Here is a 27,074-nt window from a genome sequence, read left to right on the forward strand (position 1 = left end):
AGCTCATGGGTGTTTTTCCATTTGAGGTGGCACTTTTCCAGAAGGTAACTTCCATGCTTTGCATGCAGTTCAATTCACACTCAGCACTCATTTCAGTAAGTGCCTCTGTAGCAAAAGACCTCAACTGTCCTCACTGTGCACACCAGTGCCGATGGCTTTGTGGACAGGAAAGCGTGTTCCCCAGCCTAAGCAAAAGAAAGCTTTTTCTGCCAACTGTTTAGACCTCGTAATTCCAGCACATATAATCAGATTTCGAGACCCTCTATAGATTAATCTGTCTGCAGACTGAATCAGGGCAGTCGAAATTTAAATCCGAAAATTAGTCTTACTCGTTCCCATCTGGCACAGCAGAAAACAATAAAAAAAGTCTACTTTGTGAGGTAAAGTTCTTCCCCCTCACCAGAGCAGGTGCTGGGGCAGCACCACACTGAGCAGTGCCATTTGTCACACTGAAGAAAGAGAAGGTATCTACTTGTAGTTTGGATACCAGTGGAAAACATTCAATGAAGACATGCCAGGATTACAGAACAGCTCGAGGTTGGAAGGGACCTCTGGAGGCCATACCTGTCCCAAGTCCAGGAAGCGCATTAAGAAATAATTAATGTTATTATAGAAAATGATTTATTCCCTTGGAAGAACTCTTGACAAATAAGAAAAGCACCACCAGTGCTGTAAGGCATGTCCAACTCATGCTGTCACGGAAGACTTTCAACATCTTTCTGTTGAAACGCCAGCCATCCAGCAACGTGATCCAACTTCCTTCTACGTGATAAAGGCCGGAAGTGCTTCATGCCTTTAAGCTGCGATTGCGGAGCCCGCTTGTCATCCAAGCACTTTTTCCCAGAAGGAAGATGAATAGAACCAGAGAACCCATAAGATCTTCGTTCATTTGGGCTATCCACTGACATCCAAATAGAGGTCAGGATCGTGGGAAGTCATCTGCAGATAGATTCGCCTGGAAAGCTCAGGCCCGACCCGGCGGCAGGTTGCTGTCACCCCGGTACCGCGGCGCACAGGGATGGCAGCCAGCATGTTCTCCCGCTCCTGCTCTGAGGAGCATCTACTGTAGGCCTACAGGCAGCACAAAGGAACGATGGCATCACCTCTTTGCGTCCATTGCTCAAAGAAAATCAATCGATAAACAAACCCTACATGCCTGTGACAGCTCCACGCTCTCACAATGAAAACACTTTTCCCCTGGTCTCACTCCTGATCTCACTTACGGGTTTGGAGGCAGACAGACCCCAAACTGCTCAGTCAGAACAGGTGAACGGAACACTGCGAGGTGTGACACTGCAACGGGTAAAGCCGGACAAGTAAAGCAGGGCTGTTACTGTGGTGTCACTGGTAATTTCTCTGGCTTTTCTCTCTGAAGGGAAACTCTCACACAGGCACGTCAGCAGTCTGCTCTGTAAAGCTAAAGCAATGTGTGCCAAGAATTGAGTTTGTTCACCACCTTCCTAAACACTTCATACAGAATCCTTGTGTCAAAGCTAATACAAAGGTAGATTATTTCTACCATCCCCACAGCAGCTGGCTGTTTGCACACAGCCCTCAGCACGCAGGAGGCAGCCTTACCTGGACTAGCAGCTGAGGAGAAGGGTATGCAGACACAACAGCCTCAGCCATCTCCCCGCTGACCCGGTTAAATTGTTGTATCTGCCTCTTCCAAACTTCAAAGAGACCCTTTCCAGAATGATCCACTTTCACACCTCTGCACCACTTGTTCTCTAAGTAGAAAGAGAATCCTGTATTCTGCTGCTCTCGTCTGTGGATGAAGGATGGAAAAACAAGTGACTCCCCCAAAAATTCAAATTCCTGTACCTGTTACCACACAGCCACAGAACCACCTCTCATACTGTGCTGCTAAAGACACCAGGGGCATCAACATGCTAAAAAGGTGACCCTGCTTTCTCTACACCAATTTCCTACACGCAGGCCAACATTTCCTATTGAAAAAGGAACCATCCTGTAGCTGGGAGCAGTCCTGGCAGAAGACAACACAAAGAACAGTAAGTAGGAATTGACTTTCTGACTGCCGAGGACAATCAAACACTTCTACATGTCATTTTTCAGTTCACACCTCCTCATGGCTGAGACGTGAAATACTGCAGCTGCTGTGATAAGAATGCTAGGACTGTGTGAGACTACCCAAGTTTGCTTTCTTAGCTCTCACCACCTACCATGTTGCTGTCCTTTTCATCAGTGCAAACGGCTGAATAGTTCATCATCAGTAATGTCTCAGTCTCTGTGGAACAAGAGCTAGTACTGTAGAGTCTAACCCTACTTGCATTTCCTTCCCACTCTTAAAATCAGCCCTGAGAACAAGACCTTGACTTAATGTCAAGTGAGACTACAACTTGAAATCAAAGTCTGCCTTCACCCCTGCTATTCCCTCCTAGCAAGCCTGAAAGCAAAGCCTCTCCAAAGAAAACATAACCAAACATCTGCTTACTCACTTGAACGGTGCTTCAGCTACAGCTTTTGTAAACATAGTGGCAAACTCTCCAAGTTCCTCCCAGCTCTCAAAAAAAGTGACTTGGACACGTGTGCAGAGTTGCAAGTCCACCAAGGCCTGTAAACATCATTGAAACAGCAAATGGAACAACTCGTTCTTACATCAAACTCCATTCATGACTGAAACAAACAAACGAAAGAAACCAGCCCTAACATCTTGGTGTAAGTCACAAACACCCATTCCCTCCCCATTTTGGAAACAGCTTAATGCAAAGCATTCGGGGACACTGTTTCCTGCTGTTTAATAGCAGTTTAGTGCCATATCAGCTGGAAGGTTCTTGTAACATGCAGGCAACTCACCCCGGGCAGCAGCAACTGGCTTTATCAGCAGGCCATGAAGTATGGGAAATGCTGACAGATTCATTTTTCACTTCCAGAATCAAGGTGAACAAGACACGTTAGCCCATGAGAGAGTTGGTTTGTAACTGAACAGGGGAGCTAAAGGAGCTCTACTCATTGTGCATAAATCAACAAAAGCTGAAGATGCCAGTCCTGGAAAGCCTGTGATGGGGTCAAGTGGCCAAGCAGAGGCAGACAACAACCGCATGCCTGTTCTACTCACATCTTCCACATCCAGTCTGGTTATCTCCAAGCCAGGATCCTTAACTTGTTTCTTCCTCTGGCCTCCCCTGTCTTCTGCCTGGCTCCTGTTCGCTGTTGCCTGTTGCTGTTTCTTTTTTGACCGAGCTCTGAGACATCTAAGAAGAGGAAGCTCAAATTGGGAATTCTGAAGGGCTAGGCTGCTCTGGAGTGCAAAACAACTCAGTACCAACAGCGAATCTGTAGAACAGGCCCATTAAATACAAAAGCATTACATCGGACTAAGAAAATTCCTCTGCGGCATTTATTTATTTGTTTTTAGAGCAACAAAAGCCTTTCAAGAAAGTATCTGTGAACATTTTTGCCACCCTCATACTCTTCCCCAGGTATCTGTCACTGGTCACTGTGGTGATGAGCTAGATAGACCTTTGTTTCTGCTCCTATGTAACAGATGTGGAGCAGTTCTACTACACGGGAATTCTTTATATGCGCCAGTCATTGCTAGAAGGAATGAATGTAAACACTTACTGCCTCGTTCAGTGGGACAACACTGACACATTGGAGGAAAAGAATTCTAACCTGAAATATTTTTCTACTTCAACAACTGTTAGAGCCAGGATTTTCCCAGGCATTTTTTCCATCACACGAGCTACAAAGCTCTGTAAGGTCTCCTTCTGTTCTGTGCAGCCTTGGGCCTCCTGCAAACAAAATACAAAAAAAAGAATGGAACCATCCTGAACAGCACAGGTGAGACCAGCAACCTATGGCCCGATGTTACAGCTACGTCTTTGCATAGGTGAAGTTCTGCTCCTGTAGCTCTCAGGTGCAAACAGAACACTTGATCTAGTAAGAAGTTACAGTAAAGAAAACAAAAATAACAAAACACACACAAAAAAAACCCCACAACATACTTGACCTGACAGCATCTACTAAGACAATGTTACCTCTCAAAAACCTCTAACAAACAGCTAGGAAAGAAAGCTTACCAGAACTCTGCATTAGACAATCTCAGTGTTTTTAATGATGTATAGATGTATAGATCAGATTTATGATTTAATAAAACCATAGATAGCTTCCAAATGAAAAGGGATGGCAAATACCACCCTCTCTAGAAAGGCACATTCAGAGAGCACAGAAGTTATAAGCAGTCTTACTTGCTTGTAGTTACGGACCATGGACAAGAACTCTTCCAAGCCAAGCAGAACCAGGAGATTCGGTTCTTCTGTCCATTCATTACTGTCCTCAGCCTGCCCAGATACAAAAACAAACAGCTAGACCAACAGCTTGTTTACGACTCAAAAATCAAACCAGTGCTCTCAATCTGAAGTAGAGAGAAGGTTAGAGGGATGTTTGCTTGGGATGCTAAAAACAATTACTATCAAGTGCAAAAAAACAGGGGAAGAAGAGGGCAAGACATTGTCCCCACACCTGAGATAACACTGACTTCCTCCTCCAGGTAATGCTGCAGGGAACAGCCTGGCTCTCAACCACGCAGGAATAATTTGCAGACTGCAAAGCAGCACGGATCTGAGCCCCACCTTCGACCTGTAAGAGAACTGAGATCGGCACACGGGTCAGGATCCCACGGCAAGAACTGCTGTAAGGCCAGCACAGGCTGCAAGCAGTACCTGGATCCAGCACCACAGCGATGTATTTCTGGCACTCCCCCGGCCGCTGAGCTCTCAGCACTTTGGCGAGGTTCTTCTTTCTTTCTTTTTCCTCCTCCTGCCGCCTTTTCCTCGCTTCCCGGTCCTTTCTCCTCTGCCAGGCCGCCTGGCAAATCGCCTCCCTTTCCTCCTGGCTGTACTTTGGCTTCTTCGGAGGAGGAGAAGCTTCTGCGTTTTCTCCGCTTTCCAGAGGCCCCCCGGGCCGGGCCGTACGCTCACTCACAGGGGCAGCCGGCAGGATCGCGGGCCCCCCAGAGCCGAAGGCGATACCCGGGCTGACGGAAGGTCCTCCCTCGGGTAACAGCGCGGCTTTCGGAACAGCCCGTTCCCCGCGGCCAGCCGCCAGCCGCTCACCGCCGTGACGACGGCCGTCCCGCCCAGCCGCAGCGCCGCCACCCGCCGGCAGAAGCCCCGGACCCGCAGCGCTCTGCGTCGGGCCGCCGGGCAGCAGCCTCCTGCTGACCCTCTCAGACAGGGGAACGATCTCCACCTCATCCTCGCTGTCGCTGCTCAGCAGCACAACACCGCTCCCTCGCCTCTGAGACGACACCCTCAGAGGGCCCCTCCCGCCGGCCGCCGGCAGCGGCTGCAGCAGATCAGCGAGGGCTGGCAGCTCCTCATCGCCGCCCTCAGCTCCCGCCATTTCCTGCGCCTCCAGAGGTGGCTGTTGAGGGGAAAACGGCGGGCGGGCGTTTGGCGCGCTGGGCCATGATTGGCCGGATCCCGGGCGCATGCTGTGGGAAGCGATTGGTCCGCGCTCGTGAGCGCGTGTGCGTTAGGGCCAATCGCCTCCCACTGCTCCGGAAGGGGAAGTGAGGCGGCGCCGGAAGATGGCGGCCTGGGGACGGCTGTGTGAGTGAGCGGCGGGGCGGGGGCGGTGAGGGTCTGCGGGTGCGCTGAGGTGGAGCGGGTTTGAGGCCCGGCTCGCTCTGAAGCACAGGACGTCCTGTGGGAAGCCGTGCCGGACGGTTCCCGGTTCGCGCTCTCTGAGGCCGCTCTGTGGTTAAAGGGCATCGCTGGGAAAAAACGCTGGGCTGCGTTGGGCCGAACGGCGCGGGGCGCTGCGGTCAGACGGCGCCGTTTGTCGCTGGGAGGAGTTTGCAGGGCGGTGATGTCGTGATGGTGGCAGAGACCATCGGGGCCGTAACAAAGGATTCCTTGTCCCTGGATTTGTGCTGGTTGTAGCCTCAGGGTTTGTGCTCAGGGAGTAATTCTGTGTGTATCGTCCTGAATTGGAGTCTCCACATTTTGCTTTATCAGCACTGGTTGCTTTCTTCTTGCTTTGTTCTTCTTGAGACGCAGCCTATTTGCAGAGGATTTAGTCCGGGCTGGTTGAACAACAATTTGCCCTGGGATTTCTTTTCCTCAGGGCTTTTGTTTACTTTTAGCTACAAAGCCTTTAACTGATACCCTCTAAGTCGGGAAAGAAAAAAAAACAAAATAAGCACCTTAACTTGTACATTTTTTCAGCTGGTTTTGTTGCTGTTGTCCTTGTTCCAAATGCAGTTCTGTCTGTTCCACAAACGAGCCTGGCTGCTGTCAGATGTGCTTCTAAGAAATCCGGGGGCAGCTCAAAAAATTTGGGTGGCCGCAGCCCCGGGAAGCGCTACGGAGCGAAAAAGGTAGAAGGTAGGTCAGATGTCTGCTGAGCCCTATTGGCACCCACGGGGTTTTCCACAGTTATCTCCTGTTAGCTGGGCTAATTGTGGAGCGTCTCGGTAGGAGGTGGCTGGGGCATTCTTCCAAGAGAAAGCAGAAACTGGCCGTCCCCATGGGCAGGGGTGGCAGCAGGAGGGCACGGTGAGTCAGCCCTCCCTGCCAGCAGGACTGCGAGCAGCCAGACAAAATGGAAAATCTGCTCTGGTACTTTGCCGCCCTGCGGAGTCTAGGAGGAGGGTGGGACAGCCAATAACTTAAGTGCTCTTTCCCTCCGTGCTGCGTTAAGAAGTTAGGTATTGTAGATGTTTACAAAGGGGAGAATTATGATGTGCAGAGGAAGCCAAAGTACAGATTCTTGCAGCTCAGTGCTTAATAATTAGAGAGTTTGTTCATGAAAACATACCAGTGTTAAAGGTAATGTAACAAATGCCTTCAGCAAATAGAAAATGTCTTATACTCTACAAGCAATCTCCTCAAAGACCAAAATTGCTTTTTCCCCACTATTTATCAATTGCTCTCTATTTCCTAACAGCATTTTCATTTCGATGCTTCTTGCGTTTCAGTTTTTCCATAGAGAATTCCCACAGAAAGCTCTTTAAGTCCTGGAACCGTTTGTTCTTCTGCCGGCCTCAGGGCTCCAAGGAGCTCCATTTCTCTGTAGTCTGACTCTGCCATTCTGTTGCAGGTACGTTTGTGCATGCAGGCAACATTCTGGCTACTCAGCGATTGATCCGCTGGCATCCAGGGGCTCACGTAAGTCACACACATCGTATTTTAAAATGTGAAGCAGCAGATGCTATTGAAGCCGGGATATCAAACAACACAGACAGATGACCTGGCCTGCTGTAGTGAAAGACCCTCAGCCTTTACTTTCTAACACCATCCTGGCTCTTTTCCAGGTGGGGATGGGCCGGAACAAGACACTCTACGCCCTGGAGGATGGGATTGTGAGATACACTAAAGAGGTTTACGTACCCCCACCCCGCAGCAGCGAGAGCAGGGAGGTGATCTGCTCTCTGCCCAAAGGCGCAATTCTTTATAAAACCTTCATCAGTGTTATCCCTACCACAGAAGTAGGAAGCTTTAAGTTGGTCACCATGCTCTGAGTCTCCCGTGTGACACAGGAATGGATGAGAGGAAGCAGCTGGGACAGACCGCGATTGCTGGACTGCCGTCTGAGGAGGACAAGAAAATTTCTGATAAGAAATTAACCGTGTTTTGTTCTCTTGCTCCCAAAGCACATGCAGTAGGTGTTTAGGCATTGGAATCATCTGCTGGCCACTGTAAGAGTGTTCAATAAATGCACTGGAGTTCTTGACTGTTCATAGAATGTTACCTGTGTTCCTTCAGCAGCTCTCCTTCCCTTGGAGAACCTGTTCCGTTGTTCCGCTGAATTAGTTCTAGAATCGCCTTCATGACAATACTTGTCCTACTAATAATTCCATCTATTTATATTCATTTTTAGTCACTGCTGCTATATTTGTTTCTTAGCTCCAAGAGATTCCTTTCCAGCTGTATCTAACTGCATCCCAGAAAGCCAGATTTTTGCTAGTATCTAACTCACCTCACTGATTAACTCACATGCCTGGAAGCATTCCGTTTATAACCACGTGAGGCAATTCTGTGCTCTTAAAGCTAACTTATGACTGATTTTAGAGTGTCTGTTAGGAGGCACAAGTCTGGGATGGTATTTGAAACTCAGCAACTGGAGGTGTCTCATAAAGCTGTAATCCAGAAGACTTTTCTTTTTGTCTTTCCTGACTCATTCCATGATTGCTTATGTTACTTGAAAGAAAGAAGCCTGGATGCCTTATAGCCAAACTGGTCTCATTTTATCTATAGGTCTGTAAACAATTTGAAGCTTAGGCTTTACAGTAGAAAACACATTATCAAAATTGGTAGTGTAGTGACATTAATAGATTGTCTTCTCCGCGAAAGAAGACAAGGTAAAATGCATCAGAAATGTATTTCCACCTTTGCTTTACGTTCCCCATGGACACTGCCGGCCATTTTGCCACACTGCTGTCCTTTCCGGGCTGCACACCCAGGTGTGCAGTTTATCTCAGCAGTCTGTATTTGCACACGGCACTGCCAGTGACACAATCCCTTCTACCTCAAGTTTCTGCACATCTCTATCTGAAGTTCATATAAAGCTGCTGCAGACCACGGAGGAACGTTGGCATGAGAGCACACAGCAATGCTCCGATGCAGATTCATTCTATCACTAACAGGTCAGGATTCCCATTTGGTATCTGATACACTGATAAACAGTTTTATATCCTTAGAAATAGATTAACACGACCATCAGAGGTCAAATACCTGGCGTGCTTGGCAGTACCTGCCACACCCTCACAGAGGTAATGATCCACCAGCTGCCTCCAGGAACTGAGCAGACCTTCACCTTTGCTTTGCCCCTCATGCGGAGCAAAGCAGCCGGTCTGCTGCTGATGCACTGCCTTGCGTTTGGCAAAGGGAAGAGCAAGCAGGCATCCCTGGTCACTCCGGTCAGAGCACGATGCTCAGGGGAGCTCCGTGGTTATTTCCATGCTGCAGGACGGACGGCCAGGACAGTTGGGTCCGACTTGCCCATCTCCAATCAGCTGACTGGAAATAGGAGTGAAGGTCTGAGGTTCGGCTGTTCCCTGCAGATGGGAACGATGTCCCAGGCACTTCTGTCACTGACACGAGGAAGTAGCAGCACAGGCAGGCTGAGCTCTTACACAGCTGTGTTCCGCTGACTTTGGTAGCTGACCGGGGCCTGGGGAGGGTCTGGCACACCACGTCTGTCCGTGGCCTCTGAGGTGATTTCCATGCCTGAGAAAGCTGGAGGGTGCCGCAGAGCGTGCTCGTAGGGAGGGGGCAGCTATTGAGAGAGAATCAGAAACGAGCGGATCACCCACCTCTTCTTACCCGGCACACACAAGGCACAAAAACACCCCGAAATCAAATTCCAGGTCTCAGAGCAGCAGGCTGCTGGCTGGCTGCAAGCTGGAAGGTAAGAGGTGAGCTTGGCACTTGTTTGCCTGGCAGTGGGGCAGAAACCCAGCAGAGATGTTACAGCATATCCCACCCGCTCCCTCCAGGACGCCACGTGAGGTTCCTGCTCTGCCCTGCGCCAGGGACCGGGCACTGCTTGTTGCAAAGCCAGGAAAGAATTGGCTTCTGCTGAAACAGGACTGCTGTTCACTTCCCTTTAGCTACGTGTGGGCTGTATGGGGTCTATAAAAGCAGGCTATAGTTTGTAACTTCATAGAGTTTTCAAGGCTCGGTACTGCCGAATTTAAGCCCTGGGGCTTTAGCACGCACAATTCTGAGCGAGTCACTCAGGCACAGGCCAAGAAATGTTAAGAGTTCAATTACTTGTCCTGCAGCTGGGCCTTGCTTTCCTCTGCCCTCAGTGCCCTCACAGCAGAGCAAGTAATCATTAGTTACAAACCCAAATGCTGAGTGCCAAGTGCTGACTATTCCAAATATTGCATTGCAGCACTACAAGCTGAAAATCCAGGAAAACCAGGGGGTGCTTTGTGCTCTGCTAAGGGTTTCAAATATTTCTCTTCTGCTTTAGTCAATGAGGACTTTTTCAACAGGAGTCTCTCAGGATGCTGCCACCAGACCTACATGTCAGATGCCCTCTGTTGCAGTGCAGATCTTAAATACCATAGCAGGCAAAGCCTCTGGCTCACAACGAGCCATGAGCGCTTCGAGGTAACAGCATGGGGCTCTCAGAAGTGTCCTGCTGGGAGAAGGGAGCGAGGAACCATGGAAGCCTTACAGATCCAAAAATAGCATTCCATGCTCGGCCTGGCACAGAGCATTGATCATAAGGGCTCGCTCTGCCATCAGCACTTCTCTCCTTACTCCCAGCACAGGCATTTCTGCAACGCACCGGGAGAGATGAATCATTAACTGCACAGATGTACACAAAAGGAGCCTCTGAGTACACCGTGTGCCCTTCCCAGAGATAATGGCTATCGGAGAACGGCAAGCGTGGGGAACAGAGTCCACAACCACTGCAAATCACTGGGGCCAAAGCCAGATACGGATGGGAGCAGCGCTGCCCCTGGGCCCTCACCGACAGAGAGCAGCCCTGGGCTCACCTCCTGGGAAGGCTCTGCCCACAGCCCAAACCTCTCTGCGATCATCTGATGGATCTCCCGCTGCCGGTCCTTCTTCCGCACGCTCTCATAGCTGGGCAGACGGGGCTCCCAGGAGGGCAGCTGGTAGCTGCTGGGCGGCGCGACACAGAACAGCTCCTCTGCCTGGAAACACCAAAGCCAGAAATGTCAGCACAGTGGGGCTCTGCTGGGAGCCGGTGGCCCAGCGCCGCTCCTTGAACCCTTTAAAGAGGAGATCCGCACACCCTCCCTGGAAATAACTACACCACAGGTGCACGATGCAGACGTGCTCTACGAGATCCCAAAGTCCAGGGGATCTGCCCAATCAAAGCAAGACATATAAAGACAAGGTGGTGCCCTCCGTAGCATCCCTGGGCCTTCTCCACCAGTTCTTGTGCACAGACAGCTTTTCCCAGAGCCCAACACCTCTCTCATAACCCCCAAGACCTTCCCGGGACACCACAACCTTCCCAAGTCTCCTTCCAGGGTCATCGGGACCTTCGCTACCCTTCCCCCCAGCTCCCCTTAAGGAAAGCAGCATCACCTGCACGCCAGGATTGTCAGCAGCGCTCTCCAGCCGTGATGCTCTGCACTGGGGTCCCACCAGCCGCTGGTTGCTGCTGAAGTACGGGGGTTGGCAGTCCTGGAACGAGGGGTCAGAGAGGAGGAGTGAGCTGAAATCCCTCCCGTAGCTGCAGCTCCGGAGGAAGAGCCGCCGGCTGTGCCGTGCGCCGTGCCTGAACCCTTCCCGCACCCAGAGCTCCCGCACGGTCTGGCCGGGCAGCAGCAGGTCCGCTCCGGGCACCCATGTCGGCTGGCCGCGCTGCCGGGCACCAGAGGCTTCACGCAGGTTCAGCAGAATTAGCTTTCACGGGGGGACAGCATGACATAAAGAAAGGAAAAAACAGAAAAGCGGGCACTCGGCTATTCCACTGGTGTAGATAAGAGCTCTGGCATGCGTTCAAGGTCACAGAATTTGTAAATGCTTATCTATTCAGGGATTCGTTTCAAAGCAATGCTTCAAGCAGCTCTGAGGAGCAATTACACTTCTGTTCCTGAGCAGCCTTGCTCCACTTAAACGCGATTCCCTTCAAAGGCGCTGAGCAACAGCCGACAAAGGTTCCTCCCGCGGAGAGGAAAGCACCCCGCTCTCACAAAGCGGCGCGGAGCCTTCGGGCGGACCGCGAGGCGGAGGGGCAGCGCGTGTGACTGCGCCGGATCGCTGCGCGGTGCCGTCCCGTTCCGGGTCAGCGCGGCACCCACCGCCCCGCCGTCCGCGGGAGCCGCCCCGGCCCGGGCAGCGGGGAAGCCGCCTTTCCGCACCCCCCGCCCGAAGCGCCGTCCCCGCATCGCTGGGAGCGGCGCCTTCCCCGGGCACAGCACAAAGGCCGCGCCGGCCGAACGCCGCTTCCCGGCCCCATTCCTCGCGAGGCCCCTTCCCCATAAAGCGGAGCAGCGCGGAGCCGCGCTCGCCAGCGTGCCGAACTGAGGAAGGGAAGGAAGGAGGAAAGCGCGGCGTTTCTCCCCCGGCAGAGCCCGGCGCGAGGGCACGGGGCACTCACGCACTGCCCGGGGCTCTGGAAGAAGCGGCACGAGCAGAGGAACTGGCAGCACGTGGGGTCCCGGCGGTACAGGAGCAGCAGCAGGACGAGCACCGCCACGATGAACACGGACGTGGACACCGCTGCCAGAGGAGAGGAGACGCAGTGAGCGGCGGGTAGGAATAAAGCGGCGCGGGGAAGCCGGACTCGCCCGCTGCCCGACCCAGAGACACCGAGAGCACCGCGCGTCCCCAGCGCTTCTCTCGCCGTAACAAGAGACGTCGGCTCTGTTCCCAGAGCGCGTCCCACGACCAGCTCAGCTCAGCTCAGCTCAGCTCAGCACCGCCCCGTACCCCCGCGCTGCCCCGAGCGTATCTCGGGACGCGGCCACGGCCCCGCGGAGCCTCCGCGTCTGCGGTTCCCGACGGACCGCGTGCGGGGAGCGGAAGCCGTTCCGGCTGCGGGGAGCGGACCGAACGCTGCCGGCTCCGTCCCGGCGCCGCGGGGAACCCCGGAGAACGTCCCCGGCGCGGAGTCCCGGCCGCGCACTCACTGGCAGCGATGACGATGGCCAGGACGTTGCTGTCCATGTCCTCCTCGCCGGGCCGCGCCATACCCCGACCGTTCCGCAACCCGCCCGGCCCAGCACAGCACAGCGCCGGCACCGCCCCCCGGCCCCATTGGCGGCGGGACCGGAGGTCGCCGTGGCGACGCGACGCGCGGGCGGAGCCCCGGGAGGGGAGGGGGCGGCGGGGCCGCGTGCGGACACCGGGAAGGAGAGCCGTTAATTAACGCACGGGGGAAGCATCGCCCAGCGCCCCGTGCGACGAAGCGGTACCGCAGAACGGAGCCCGGGGGCACCCGCAGCCCGCACGGAGCCGACAGACCGCACCGTACAGATATAGATATATTTGTGGAGATGTTGCATATTCAAGGTAACTTTACATAACGCTCCCGACACAGATTTTGGCGCTCCGCACGGTGCCGGCCCGGCGCGTACCCACAGCTCCGGCAGCTGCGGAGCGGGCAAAGAGGGCGAGCGATGAGCAGCGAGCAGCTCGCACAGCCCGGGGAACTTGGGGGGGTGCGGGAGAAAGGCGGCGAGGGGCTCAGGAGGTGCTGAGCGGGCGGCCCTCGCCCCAGCGGCACCCTTCGCCCGTCCTCGCACAGGCAACGTCCGTCCTCGGGCTGCTCACGAACTCCAGGCGCAGTTCCACACGTGGAGCAGCTCCTCAGGGTGGGAAACCGAACCCAGCCGTCCCACGCAGCGCTGGTCTCGGAGGAACGGCGCAGGCAGGGCCCGGGCCGGCGGGTGGCTGGGAACGGGGCGCCGCCGCTCCCTTGGACGGGGGAAGCAGAAGCAGCACAGAGCGCATGGAGCCGGCCGGATCTCCTTTCTTTGCTTCGTGGCCAGGGAAGCAAAGCAGATCCCGAAAGCTTCTGCTGACCCGGGAGCAGAGCAGGCGGGGCCGACGGACTGTGGCCCGGGGCAGCTGCCGTCGCGTTACATTTTGGCAGGAGACGCATCCCGCCCGCCCCGGAGCCGTGGGTGGAGCAGAGACAGAGGCCACGACGTCCCACAGCGGCTTCTCGGGCTCAAACCGCCCTCTGAGCCAACGCACAGCAAACATCGACAGCTCCAAACGTTTGGCACAGTCCGGCAGCTGCTCTGAGGGCAGCACGATGCGGTCCCTCCTCAGCCCCCAGCAGGAAATGGTAAACAGCAAAACAATAATAAAAAAAATGTAAACAACCCAGCACCCTGTCCTGCAGCACCAGGACAGCCAAGAGAACAAGGTATGTTACAGTCTCAGGGGACGTGGAGACACGAGGACATCCCGGCCAACGCGGGGTCTCGTCTCTATTGCACTTTGCATCATATATATTTCTATATATATTTATAAAAATACAAACTAAAGGGCTGGGGTCGAGGGGGTGAGATGCAAGCCCTGGGACAGCAGCAGCTCCACGCACGTGGCAGGCTCTGACCTATCCTGCTCCTGCACGTCCCTGTGTGCCCTGCCCTGGAGTCCCCTGCCAGCCTTCCAGGGGAGCAACCCGCAGCACAGGGCCTGATCCTGCAGAGATCCAGCCTGGGCAGGGCAGAGAGGGCAGGGTGCTGAGTTGGTGCAGAGCCCACCCCCGTCAGCCTTCCGTCCCTCCTCCATCGGCCCTTCCCAGGACACCAAGGCCTGGATTGAGAGCCACGCAGCTCCTGTCAGCGCCCCACGGCGATGGGTCGCTCCCCATGGCCAGCAAGCGCCCACTCCTGGGGGAGATGGCCAAGACCACCTCCCCCCTCCTCCAAACCAAACCCCCAGGAGGATCCGCTCAGCCCGGCACTTCCCCTACTCTCTTCCTCAAGTAACCGCGGTGTGAATTGCGCGGGGTGATGCAGTCTGGAGCCCCTCGTAGGGCAGTGATGCAGGATGCCCCCCGCTCCCAACGCCGCCCCCCGGCTGCTCCTGCTACCTCAGCCGCCCATCGGGTTTGATGGGCCCCAGTTCTGATTTGGGGTCCGGGGATAGCGAGCTCCAGGAGGTTTTGCTGCAGATCTCCAGGGAGGAGCAGGAGGATTCGCTGCCGACACAGACGTCCGCCACGGCCCAGAAGGTGCTGATGGCACTGTCTGCCCACTCGTCCAGCGCCCGCCCCGTCAGCTGTGCTTTCCGTGCCGCCGCCACCTCTGCCTCCTCGGGGTGCGGCAGGTTCAGGATCCCCCCCAGGCCCTGGAAGCTCTGCTCCATGTACTCGTTGCGGGGGGGCCCGCCGTGCAGCCAGCTGCTATCGTCTGTGCAGGACGGGGACAAGGAGAGCTGTTAGCACTGCTGACCCCAGCACTCCGCTCCTCCTCCCAGCACCCTCAGCATCCCGGCCCCTCGCAGCCCCTGTAGTCCAGCCCAAGGGACAGGGAGGCAACTGGAGGATGGATGTGGCAGACCCGTATCGGCCTGCTGGCCTCGTCTGACACACGCGGATACACAGAGGAGGATGGCTCCTGCTGGAGCCAAGGCTGGAGGCCAACACCAGGGGAAGCACATCGGACTGCCCACAGAAAGGCCTCAGCCCCGATCCCTCAGCATCCTCACCTTTCCTGAGAGGCTGCCTGCGGTTGAAGGTCTGTGGCACCACCAAGAACTGGTTCTCCCCCAAGGGTTCCCAGAACTGGAGCAGGCGGATGGTCCAGACGCCGGGGCGCAGAGGCCGGTTCAGGGGCGGCTTGTACTGGGTGAATTCTGTCTCAGCATCCACCGTGATGTCATAGGAGGCAGCAATAACATACGTGGGGTCAATCCACACCACTGTGGCTGTCAGGTTGGGGCCTCGCGACCACTTCTGCATGGCCATTGGCTCGTCAAAAGGCCCCATCAAGCCTCCAAAATTGCGGAAGAGCCTTTCCTTGGGATCCCACTCTGTGCCCACCTGCAGGGACAAGAGGCATGAGGCAGCGGGACACTGGGCAAACAGATGCTACCAGCTCGGGATTTATGCTTCACCATCCCAAACCAGAGAGGGAACGAGCTTTGGAGCCCAAAGCAACGCACACCCACCCTGCACTGCTTTCCTGTCCGCCTGCACCACGTCGGTGCCAATCCAGCTGCATGTAATGCCCTCCGCAGCCAGAGGTGTTGGCACCAGCTGCCTCAACTCCCTCCCCTCCCCCAAAAGATCCCTTCAAAGCCTTTTCTCCGCTGTTCAGCTCCAAACTGAAGCCAAATTCCTGGACAAAGCTCATTCTCAGCCATGACAATGGCATGGCGTCCCTCTGCCTCACTCAGCGTGCAGGCTTGGAGAGAAAGAAGGGCAGCATGATGTAGAAAAGCTCAAGAGGAAAGCAGTTTTGAGGGAAACTTTTCCTATACCTCAAGGTTCTGTAACCGGTTTGCCTGTCCTCCATGACCTGCCAGCTTCAGAGCTCCTTGGGGCATCATCCACACCTCCAGGGACTCTGCCTGGCCAGTTGCTGAGTTCTGCACTTCCTGCATCACCAGGTAGCCCTGGAAACGGTCGTCATAGAAATACAAGTGAACACTGGATGGGAAACCTCGGGGCTCAAATCTGGAGAAAGACAGAGGTTGCACAACTGAGCGTCAGCATCCTCCCAGCACGACGTGCAGCCGCCCCTCAGAGCCCGGGCCAAGCCGTGGTCAATGCCCCACCTGCAGAGCTTCTCCTCCTTTGGTGCCACCACAGATGCTGCTTTGCGGAGCCCCAGCCTGGAGAAGCCCGTGTAGAAGGTGAGGGTGACATCGCTGAGGCCGCTGAGCCCATCGACGCGGTCGTAGACGTTCTCCCAATAGGCCTTTAGGGCGGGCGTGTTGGGCGGGTAGCTGCCATACAGGTGGGTGTCCAGGATCTCCAGCACCTCCTGATTCACTGTCGACTCAAACTTGCGGGCAAAGAAGGTGGGTCTGGAGAGTTGCTGGAACAACACAGTCATTTCTAACAGCAATGGTGGCTTCCCCTCCGCCCTCCCACCTCAGCAGGGCGGCCGGGTGTGAGGCACAGTGGGAAGAAGCATGCTAGGATCCATTCTGCCCCGTCTGATGGTACAGGCTAAGGAGCAGCAAAGCACAGACTGTGTGTGGGATCCTCTGTGGCAGGATCAGCAGTAGCAAAAAAGTACGGTTACTGGTAATGCAGATGGGTTCCAATCTCTCCCACTGCCTTCCCCTCTGCGTGCTCAGAAGCATCCATTTGTCATTCACCTCTTATCTGTTATATCTGGCAATGCTCAGAAGGGCTCCCACCCTCCAAAGACCCTGCAGAGTTCTGGCCATGTGGCACAGCTTGTAGGATCAGCGCTGTGCACCATGTAGTACTGCAGCCCCTTGCTAGAAAATCCTGCTGAGGGACAGAGATCTCCCAAACCTCCACTGTTCAGTTTACATCTCCGCTTCCTGAGAGCACAGGAGGATGTCAAAGTATTTTGTCCTGCCAAAGATGACAGCACTTTTTTCACAGGTTTTAAAGAACAGATATTTGCCCCAAGTAATAGGTCTGCAAAGAAAGAGCAGGGAAATGGGAAAGAGTCTGGGAAAAGGAGCAGCATTGCAAGCAGAAGCCCGGCTGCTAGGCATGGCAGTCAGCATAACCCCGCCAGCGGAGCGCTTAGACACATCTGTGCTGAGCCCCACGGGGGCTGGAGAGCCAATCCTGCTCCTGTTCCTCCTGGGCCGGGGTGAGGCTCATGTAGAGCAGCTGGCACTGCATCTGCAGGGGAGCTCAGAGGAGAGCCGGGCACGGAGACAGGGAGGAGGGGAAAGAGCAGGAGAAAGGAGGATCTTTTTCACCTGTAGCCGGAGGAAGTCCTGGGGTTTGAAGTCATTTGGGGAGCACCCGCACCAGTCGACTATGTGTTTATATTGGCACTTACAGCCCAGCTTGCGGTTCCAGTTGGTCACTCGGAGGTTGTTATCAACCAGCGTCTCGCAGGCATGGCTGTTCTCCAGGACCGTGTGGAAGAAGGACTGTATGGCAGAGAAGGGACAGAGACACAGTGGGGATGGAGGATGGGTGCTTAACGGAGCCCCCTACCCTTCACTCACAGAAGAACAGGGAGGCCCGGATAGCTCCCAGTTCCCAGGACGGGGCAACCCGTAACAGATTGGCTCATTCATGCACATCACTCCTTATCCAGCCCAGAAGTGTCTGGACCCAAAGCACAGGGCTGGATACAAACACAACCCTTGGCAAGTCTGCTCCTTTGCCCCATCCTTCCTACAGGCAGTCACAAAAGCTGCAAGAGCAGAACCTGCAATGCCCCTCCCAGCTACCTGAGGCAAGGATGGAGTGGGGCATTGTTCAGAACAATGGGAAGAAAGTCCCACCAAAGCCAGCACCATGCTTTTGTTCGTTTCTTGGGGAGAAGGAATAAGGCTGAGAGAAGAACGCGGCTCTCGCAGCGATGGCAGCTCTGAGCTCCCCTGCCCGCAGCCCAGCAGCACCCACCTCGGCTGGCAGCAGCGTGTAGGTGTAGAACTGCCGCAGCTGGGACACCAGCTGGTCGTCTGCATACACCACGTACTGCACGAAGCTGCGTGTCAGTGAGAACCAGTCGGAGCCACCGTCCACCACGATGCCCTCAGGGATGTGCCGCTCACCCAGCCTCCACATGTGGGAGTCACACTCGTGGAACAGGCGGTCCAGACCCTGCTTCTTGATGAACCTGGGCAGAGGGACAAACACGAGGCGTTAGGGACGTCACCCACTTTGCCACGACACGGACGGATCTCTTGCAGTGTAAAACCAGTGGATTAACTCCAGTGATAGGGCTGGCTGCTCAGCTCCGGCAGCTACAGCTAAAATAACTCCCTGCACAACCGTTCTGTTTTTTTCCTCTCGCGTCTCCCCACTTTCCTGTTCCTCCCCTTGGTCTTTAACTGGGATTACCTGGCATTGTCTCGGCCGTGAGACTTCAAGAAGTTCTTATCTCGGTATTTGGACAGGAACATCACTAGCTCCTCGTTGGTCCTGACAGATAAATTAGAAAGTGTTAGTTTAGGGATAAAACAGCCCAGTAAACACTCAGGCTGCAGCAGCTATCAGACACAAGGAGCTTCAAGCTGCCTGGTAGGTGCTGACTCAGTCCCTTATTCCATTGCTGGGCAGACAGCCCCTCTGCTGTCTGGCACCTGTTGAGGTGTGCAGGGATGGTGCACATCCATGTCTTCACATGCCTTCACGTGCACGTTCTCCTGCAACACCCAGGCAATGGGAAAGCACAGCCTCTGAGGTACTGGCTGGGCTCCTCTACAGAGATGGGACCAGCCTTGCCCTGAAGTATCATCACCAGCACGTGGGTGCAATCTCTACCCTCCTCTTCCTTGAGCTCCCTGCTCCTCCCAGCAATGTTACTCCCAAGGCTGCTGGGGAACCACGCAGCCTGAACCCCTCCATCATCCTCCCTGATCCAACAAGGTCCCCACCTCGTGGGGTAATCAGTGGCACTCAAGTTGATGAAGAAGTCCCAGGGCCACTCGGTCAGCTCCAGCAGGTCCTTCATGCTACGCAGGTACATCTTCAGCAGGCTGGCACCTCCCCAGATGGTCACCATGCGCCAGGGGGTCACACGGATGTTGGGGTAGTGCTGGGCCAGCTCCACTGCCTCTCGATGGAGGTAGTTGGAGCGCTGCAGGGGACGAAGCTCACGGTCAGCGAGCACTGCTCTTCCCAGGGCCCTGTCCTCCTCATCACCAGCCCTGCTCTACGTCCTTCTGCCCTCCCCACTCCCCTATCTGCCTTCCTGAGCAGTACCAAGAGTCAGACCCTGCAGCTCTGTGGTGCCCCAGCCCACACCACAGCTAAACTTTGTGCTGCTGCTCTCAGGGGTTGGTCTGGAAACTTTGGAAAAGGCAGCCAGACCCCACCCATGCCCCCAGACCCCAACCCTGCTGGCAGGCTGGGCAGCCCACCTCTGAAGGGCTCTCTGAACAGCAGCAGCCATGATCTGCTGCCTGCCTAGGGCACAGCAGCCCCTTTCATTTATACTGCTGAAACAATAAGTGGGGAGCCAGAATGGAGTTGCCTGCCTGATCCAGCTGACCTTTTCCTTCCACCAGGCAAACTGACGTCTCCCTGGGATCTTGTGATCTATGGAACAGAGAGTGTTTTGGCACTAGCCATGCCTTTGGGCTGTTTCTTGGCTGTTGCCAGCGCACAGAAATAACAGAGCAGAGGAGCAGGGTGCGAGCACTGCATCTTCTGGGCTGGACTACAATCTCTGCCCTGCCCACATGAAAGCAAGTGGCAATGGGGGGAAGGAGAGCACAGACTGTTTGCTGCTTGTGGCCCCAAGGCCTGAGACCAACCCGCTCCGGGGAAGGGTGACAGATTCTACTATTTCTGGGGAGGCAGAGACAGTGGGAGAGTCACAGTGATGACAAACCCCACCCGGTCACTTCCTCCAGTACAGGAGAAGCTCATCTTCATTTAGTACCTGTCTGCACCCTCACCTCTACGGACTGCTTGGGCGATGGATCCAGACACCACTAGCACATCCTCTCCCTTCTTCCCTCCCCCCTTCACATACCTTATCGACGTGGATGTAGAAGAAGTGCTGCTGGTGGTACACAGCCTTGATGAGCCGCTTCAGCTGGCGAATGGCCCTGCCGTGCACCACCAGCATGTAGGCGATGCGCACAGGATTGCTGGGAGGCGCCTGCTGCAGCCGGCTCTCATCCCACTGGATCACAGGGCTGACCTTCCCTGCACGAGGAAGCGAGGGCTGTCAGCCACTGCTGGCTTTGGCTCCAGACAGCGCAGGCATGCCGCTGCCCCACCACACGCAGCAAGGCACCTTGCAGAGCAGTCCCTTGTGTAACACTGACAGGGACGTGCTGGGAAAGGAGGGGTGCCCTCCTGTAATGCGATGGAAAGTGCAGCAATGACAGCAGAACAGAAGATCTCAGGTCACAGCAAGTGAGAATTTACTCAAACACAACAGCAGCAGGCACAGAATTAAGAGAAAGAAGCTGCTTATCTTGGGAAGGCCTCAGGTAGGCAGGGATCTCTAGAGATCCCCTCACACCCAGTGCCAACCCTTGAATGAGGGCTGGGAAGGGGTGGATCCTGGCTCCATCCCTGCTGGCCAGTCAGGTACACTGCGTGCATGTGAGCTCCCCTGGGTTGGCCCTGCTTCCCCACCAGGTGCTCCACCACTGGCTCAAGCCCTGACTTAGCATTTCCACTACACCTCCTCTGGCTCTTCAAAACAGAAGACGCAGCTGCACCTGGCTTCAATCTCTAAAATTGCTGCTGCTTGGGATGAACAGCCCAGTTTAAGGAGGCTGGCAGAGCTTTGATCGGATTACAGAGGCAGCGGAAATCTGGGAATCAGCAACAGGTGGAGGCAGCTTTGGGGCCGGTGGGACAGTCTGGCTGCACGAAGGAGGTGGCCCTCCCATCTCACCAGGACACTCCAGATGCCCACAGGCAGCCTGGGCACGTGAGCAGGACTTACCGGAGAGCGGGCAGTGGCGAGGCACAGACTGGGGCATGAGGCTGCCGGCCCGGTGCAGACACACCACGTTGGCAATTTCCTGTTGGCACTGCTTGCTGCTGGCTCTGGCCAGCGCCGAGAGGGCATCTTTGCCCGTGATCTCACACTTGGGCGTGAAGCTGTTCTCGGTGGGCTGCGGAGCCCCCTCCACGCTGCCCGTGTCACCCTGCTGGAAGACGGCCAGCTGGGCGTCCCCGCGCGGCTCCGTCAGGTTCCTCTGGCTGGAGGAGTCCGGTGCGGCCGGCAGCCGCCGTCCCACTTTGTGTCTTGCTGTCACAGCTCTCACCACCTTTGACACCAGAGCCCCAGGGCTGTCCAGCCGTCCCCGCCACCGCCCGTGCTTCCGTCCTGCGCTGCCCCGGCGCCCGGCAGAGCTGTCTGAGTCCTTGGAGCCATCGCCGTTTTCGGGCAGCCTGGCTTTCTTCTGCCGCTCCTGTTTCAGGTGGATGCAGAAGAGGACACAGCATTAACTTAGCCCTGCTGTCGATGTGCTCACAGCATCCTCGTTCCCAGTGCTCAACGTCTGTGTCCCACTGGAGCCCAACAACCAACATCCTTCTCTGCCATCCTCAGGACACGCTGAGGCACAGCAGCGCTGGCTGCTGGCGTCACTGCAAGCAAGGGAGGCACGGGTACCCCTCACTGCAGTGTCTCCTCAGGGCTGAGCAGAGGAAGCCCAGAGCAGCGATCTGACTCTCCTGCCCCCAGCAGAATAACTAGCTTTGTGTACAGCAGCATGCCAGGTGCTCCAGCAGCAAATGAGGCCTTCACTCCACTCCCCCACCCAAAACCCCCAACTCCGGCCCCACATCACCTCCCTGCACGGTGCTTTGCCCCCTCACAGGGACAGCCCCCAAGCTTCTATGTCCCAGCAAGTGACACTGGTCTGCAGCCCCTGTGGCTGCAGCACACAAGACACACAACCAGGACATTGCTCCAAGGTCTCCTCTGCCTTCCTGCCACACTGCAGGATCCTTCGTGGGCAGAGAGCAGCGAGGACAGGCACAGGGCTCCCCTAGCCTGTGGCTGTGACTTTGCCAGCTAGCAAACAGACCAGCTCCTCACTGTCACAATCATTCTGTGAGCCCAAGCCGGCTCTGAAGCCCAGCTTATCCAAGGGATGGAGTCCCAGACAAGAGGCAGCTGCACTTACTGGGACTGAAAGTGTAAGGGAAGAACCTGTTGTGCTCCCTTCCCCTGGCTTCCAGTACTCGCCTGGAACAGATGCAGCGACCGCCAGCTTCTCTAGAAATCCCTTTAACAAACCTTCCCACGGAGCCAAGTGTGTGCAGAGGGAACAGTTAATTGCACTTCATTACCTCTGCCAGGCCGGCTGATTAGCAGAAATGAGTTAGACTTGGGAAGAGCTAAGAGTTGTTCCTGGACACACAGAAGTTTGGATGGTAGCAATGAGGGAGGCAGCTGCAGGGCCAAGGAGCAGAGCTGCCCGCAGGGTTGGCACGACAGATGCCATCAGATGCACGAGCCCCATGAGTTATTCTGGCCAGGGCTGCCCAGGGCTGGGGAAGGGCTTTGGCTGGCACGGCCACCAGCACAGCACCAACCAGGTGTCACCGCAGGCAGCGAGACCTGCTGGGAGCTTCTCTGGGGGAGCAGCATCTTCTGAGGATGCACAGATGCTCACGGAGATGGTGAGACCAAGTTAATTTGCTGCACAAGCCTCCTGTGGGCATAGCTGCCAGGAAGGTCACAGCCAGGAGAAATCACGCTGTGCAAAGGCTAGAAAGCATCTGGCAAGACCTGCCTGTTCCAGCCAGCCTGTGTGAGCAGCCAACAGGCAGAGCCAGCACGGTGTCCCTGAGCTCCCTGTGCTGGGTGAATGGTCTCCCCACAGCCTGCAATCCTCGGCTATGCAGGAAGGGGCCACAGGGCTGCTGTGAGCAGGGACCAGGTGAGCCCACTGCCAGCAGTCAGGTGTCACAGCCAGCCCCAGACAGGCGGTGAGCAGCTCGTTAGCACTGCACAGGCCCATCTGTTTGGAGAGTTATGGACCTGTTTTCTCTGCATGTCACAGTAGCAGGGAATCAGGAAGTGTCTGATGAGCAGAGTCTCTTCCACAGACTCAGCCCAGCCCTGCAGGAAGACCCTCTGGCCCTGCCAGCACACCTCGGCACAGCACCCACGCACAGAACCCCACGTGTCCCCTGGAAGGAATTCAGCTGCTATTCACAGCAGGGAATTCCTCAGAAACACCACCAGCCTTTCTGGAGCTGCCAGCTAACAAACTGAATGGCCTCTAATTACTGCACCACAGCAGAGCCATCCCTCCACCCAGCCAGGCAGAGAACAGCTTCAGCCACGTTGCTCTGCCGTATTTAGGGCTCGTGCACAGGACTCTGGCAGAGCTCCTGGGAGAGCCAGCAGCTGCCCGTCCCTCCTCCCAGCACACACGGACGACTCCAGCCACCTGCCAGCAGTCACTTCCTCCATCCTGCATCCCCACTGCCCCATTGAGGTCCGCATGGTGCCATGGAGCTGTGGCCAGGCACCTCATCCCACCACCCTGGAGCAGGGCTGACTTCACACTGCCTGCCACCTGGCGACTAAAGCACCATGTCCCAAACGCAGGGTGCTGTGGCCACTGTCCCCACAGCACCTTTCCTCCAGAGTGGCACCAGGATGCTGTATCCCCATGGCCCATCCCCACATCCCATCCCTCCTGCTTCCCCTGCTCCTGCAGATAGAGCCCAAACTGCTGGGAAAGGAAGGGCACAGGGACTGGCTGCCCCAGGACTTCTTTTAGAAAGCAGTAGGTGAGCTTAAGATCACAGCCCCTGCATTGCCAGAGCTTCTCAGCACAGATGCCAAATCCTCCAAGCATCTCCTCTCTTCTTTGCAGGACACAGAGGATGCATCCGTCTGGGCCTCCAGGTCCTGGATGGTGCAGAGGGTCCAAATACACATGAAAAACCAGTGATGAGAGAGAGGAGCAGAGTTAATGACATCTGGCGTCCTGCAACATTCCATCTGGGCTAGATTGACCCTGGTGCCTGTCAAAGCTCTCATCAGGAAAAACCAATGCCAACACGTTCCAAAGTCACTGGGGAAATGTGAGGCTCAGCTGCTGTTAGTTCAGCCAGCAGCAGGTCCTTAAACTCATGATTCAAATGGACTCAGTCACAGCTCCTACAAACAAGCTGGCTGGGGGAGAAAAAAAAACAAAACCCAAGAAATCTCAGCAAAGCTGGAGGAAAAGATGTTTTGTAGGAAGCTTCTCTGGAGGCTGCAGCACATGGATGACAGCAACACTCCAGCACCAGAGAGGGGCCTGCTGCTTGCAGCGCGGAGGACAGGAGGGAGGCGAGAGCATGAAGACGTGAATGGGCCGCAACACTTCTCCCCAGTGACAGCTCCTCACCTCCACCCACAAAGACACTTTGTGGTTCGTGTGCTCAAACCAGTGCTGTGCAATGAGCCAGCGGCACCACAGACCTGCCGGCGTGCTGCTCGGGAGCCAGCAGTGCTGCTGTGACAGTCAGAGGCTCTGCTCCGTGCGGGTTGGGGCATCCCTGAGTCCCACCTGAGGGCCCACCATGCTGGTGCTGCCTGCAGCGGGCGTGCTGTCGGTGCGGGCTGTGAGCAAACACGGCAGGTCCCAAAGCACCAAACACAGACCAGACCTTTCTCTCCAAGCTGTCGGCCAGGACAGGGATGGGGGTGGCTGATCCCAGTGGAACAAGGTCATCTGGCTTCCTGGATGAAGAAGTCCCAACACGCCAATTGCTGCTGCAGTAACACAAAATTCAGCGTTGACCTGGGCGAATGGAGATTGACACACCATAAAGGAAGGGTACAGCCAACAGCAGCCAGAGCAGCCCTTTTTGGGAATGCCTGAGCTGCCCTGTGCCCACGTTGGCATGCAGGGCAACCATCAGCACAGCACTGCTCTGAAAGGGAAGGCGAGCTCGCCTCGCCCCTGATGCTGCATGGTAAACTTGCAGCTCCCTTGTGCTCACTCCTGCAAGTCACAGTTGGCTTGTGGTGGGGATGAGCCAGGCTAGAGCAGTGTCCATTAGTGGGAAGGAGCCATTTACTCAAGCAATTAGATCCCAGAGTTTCCCAGAGCCATCCAAGCCTGCGAGGTCAGGTACTCCAGGGAGAGTTCTGCCTTCATCTCTACCAGAAATACCCCAGGGAACAGTGGCTCCTCCAGGTCTGGCCAAAACCAGAAACTGCAGGAGAGCTCAGAAGCAAAGAGCTTTGTTGTCTTTCTAAAACAGTTAACTGGATTTTTCCCAGCTTGCTGATGGGTTTGAGCTGTCAGTAAAGTTCACGATGCTTCTTGCATTCTCCAGAGAGGCTTCTCCGTTCCCGTCCTAAGAGCTGTGAGACTGGTGGTGGTGAACTGTCCCCTGTACAGACGAGGGTGCCCATGGCCAAACCTGTCAGTGCCCAGCTCGGTGCTAGGGGAGGCACGAGGAAAGCGGGATGAACAAGGAGGCTGCACAGGGCAGGAGCGAAGGCAGGCAGAGCTGATGACGGTGGCACCAGGAACCGCCTGCCCAAGTGGTGACGGCGGACAGGGGAGCAGCGTAGGCCGGTGCAGAGAGAGAAAGGTGAAGTGCTCCAGCCAAGGTCAGGGAAAGAGGACAGGGCTGTCAGTCACACCTGGCTGCCACAGCTCACACACTCACAGCATCCTCAAATCAAAGGTAGCTCCGTGTCCGCTCCCCTCACCACATGCAGCTCCCGGTTCTGACTCACTGCCGCATTCACCCAGCCCTGGGGCTGGCGATCGACCTGCTGCCCGTGTGACCAACCTACACACCTTCCTCCCGCTTCCTTGCAGTGGCTGCTCCATTCCTTTTTGCCCTCGGGGGAGAAGTTTCTAATCCACGAAAACTCCTGCGGCCGCAGGGGCAGCTCCAGCAGCCAGGGAGGCGGCAACGGAGCGGAGGCGAGGAGCTTCTTCCCTTCCCTTCCCTTCCCTTCCCTTCCCTTCCCTTCCCTTCCCTTCCCGCTCAGGGTTACGGGCTGTCGCCGCCGCTCACCCCTGCAGCAGCCCAGGCCCGGGCACAGCGCGAGCGGCTCTCAACAAATAAACACAACGCAACGAACGGCCCGGAGGCGAGGAGCTCCGCCGGGAGGTGGAAGCGATGACCGCACGTGCCGGCCCTGCCCGCAGCCCCCGCCTCAGTTTCCCCGTGCGTACGGGAGGCAAAACCCGCGGCCCAGCGCCGTACCGGGGCACAAGAAGGTCGGGGCTGCGGGCAGCGTCACTCGGGCACCGCGCCCTGCAGCCCCGCGCTCCGCTCAGCGCCCACCCTTCCCCTCCCCTCCCCTCTCCTGCCCTCCCCGCGCAGACCCGCGGCCCGCAGCACGGAGCCCGGACCCCTCACGGCCCCAAACGACCCGCAGCGCCCCGCCCAGCCGCGCCCCGAGCGGAGCCTCCGAGCCCACCGGCCCTGCGGCCCCGTCCCGCCCCCCGCCCCGGGCCCGGCCCCGCGCGGCCCGTTCTCCGGCCCCCCGCTCCGCACCTCGGCCGGGCCCTCCTCGTCGAGGCCGGCGGAGCTCCAGAGCACGAGCCCCTGCAGCAGGAGGATGGCGAGGGCCGTGGCCACGGCCAGCCGGTACCGCCGGGCCAGCTTCCGCACCCGGGCGCTCGCCACCATCGTCACGGCCGCTCCGCCGCCGCGGGGCGGGCTGCGGCGCGCACGCGCGGCCGGGGGCGGGCGGGGCCAAAGGCGCGGGCACGGCGCGCGAGCTCGAGGGGCGGGGGGGGGGGCGCGTGCCGGAGCGCGTGCGCGCTGCTGAGGAGCGGGCGCGCGCAGCGGTCCCTTTCCGTGCGTGCGCTGCGCGTGTCCACGTGTGCGGCAGGCCGTGCGCGTGCGTGTGTGCGGGGGCGCGCCTCGTGTCCCCGCGGTGCCGCCGGAGGCGGGGGGCTGCGGGGCGGCACGTTGCTCTCCAGACCCCGCGAGGCGGCCCCGCGGGTCTCCGCCCGGTCTGTACCGAGTTCTCGGGCGGCTCCCGGCCCCGCAGCCCCCCGGCAGCAGCTCTTCCTGTGAAAATTACC

At 56.6% G+C, this 27,074-nt stretch overlaps 4 protein-coding genes across 10 annotated transcripts; 1 reads left to right on the forward strand and 3 right to left on the reverse strand.

The window, feature by feature from the left end:
- Positions 1-604: 604 nt before the first annotated feature.
- Positions 605-5,457, reverse strand: EME1 (essential meiotic structure-specific endonuclease 1). 5 transcript variants are annotated; one of them, XM_085240065.1, is made up of 9 exons: positions 4,686-5,457; positions 4,486-4,613; positions 4,212-4,304; positions 3,637-3,755; positions 3,080-3,215; positions 2,460-2,575; positions 1,579-1,768; positions 1,224-1,293; positions 935-1,071 (listed from the first exon to the last, which is right to left on the reverse strand). In XM_085240065.1, the coding sequence occupies exons 1-8, from the start codon at positions 5,455-5,457 to the stop codon at positions 1,258-1,260; spliced, it is 1,590 nt and encodes a 529-aa protein (XP_085096191.1). In that variant the 3' UTR covers positions 935-1,071; positions 1,224-1,257. The 5 variants fall into 5 exon arrangements, with proteins under 5 accessions (XP_085096189.1, XP_019477348.2, XP_085096190.1 ...); XM_085240063.1 differs by lacking the exon at positions 1,224-1,293 and having other exon boundaries at positions 605-1,071; positions 4,230-4,304; XM_019621803.3 differs by lacking the exon at positions 1,224-1,293 and having other exon boundaries at positions 605-1,071.
- On the forward strand, positions 5,437-7,713 carry MRPL27 (mitochondrial ribosomal protein L27). 2 transcript variants are annotated; one of them, XM_003211591.5, is made up of 4 exons: positions 5,437-5,576; positions 6,231-6,353; positions 7,069-7,136; positions 7,283-7,713. In XM_003211591.5, the coding sequence occupies exons 1-4, from the start codon at positions 5,555-5,557 to the stop codon at positions 7,487-7,489; spliced, it is 420 nt and encodes a 139-aa protein (XP_003211639.1). In that variant the 5' UTR covers positions 5,437-5,554; the 3' UTR covers positions 7,490-7,713. The 2 variants fall into 2 exon arrangements, with proteins under 2 accessions (XP_003211639.1, XP_085096202.1); XM_085240076.1 differs by having other exon boundaries at positions 5,540-5,576; positions 6,195-6,353.
- A 476-nt stretch (positions 7,714-8,189) lies between these two features.
- On the reverse strand, positions 8,190-12,727 carry LOC146543099 (uncharacterized). Of its 2 annotated transcripts, XM_085240072.1 has the most exons (6): positions 12,593-12,727; positions 12,061-12,182; positions 11,253-11,363; positions 11,043-11,141; positions 10,481-10,642; positions 8,190-9,246 (listed from the first exon to the last, which is right to left on the reverse strand). In XM_085240072.1, exons 1-6 carry the CDS (start codon positions 12,651-12,653, stop codon positions 9,100-9,102), a joined length of 702 nt encoding a protein of 233 aa, XP_085096198.1. In that variant the 5' UTR covers positions 12,654-12,727; the 3' UTR covers positions 8,190-9,099. The 2 variants fall into 2 exon arrangements, with proteins under 2 accessions (XP_085096198.1, XP_085096199.1); XM_085240073.1 differs by lacking the exon at positions 11,253-11,363.
- A 206-nt stretch (positions 12,728-12,933) lies between these two features.
- Positions 12,934-26,743, reverse strand: XYLT2 (xylosyltransferase 2). Its single transcript, XM_085240055.1, has 11 exons — positions 26,539-26,743; positions 21,002-21,473; positions 20,072-20,247; positions 18,969-19,171; positions 18,433-18,513; positions 17,992-18,208; positions 17,334-17,510; positions 16,200-16,462; positions 15,903-16,098; positions 15,129-15,462; positions 12,934-14,830 (listed from the first exon to the last, which is right to left on the reverse strand). Exons 1-11 carry the CDS (start codon positions 26,671-26,673, stop codon positions 14,508-14,510), a joined length of 2,577 nt encoding a protein of 858 aa, XP_085096181.1. The 5' UTR covers positions 26,674-26,743; the 3' UTR covers positions 12,934-14,507.
- Positions 26,744-27,074: the final 331 nt, after the last annotated feature.

This window comes from Meleagris gallopavo, chromosome 20 (assembly GCF_905368555.1).
Source record: "Meleagris gallopavo chromosome 20, MGAL_WU_HG_1.1, whole genome shotgun sequence".
Lineage (NCBI taxonomy): Eukaryota > Metazoa > Chordata > Aves > Galliformes > Phasianidae > Meleagris > Meleagris gallopavo.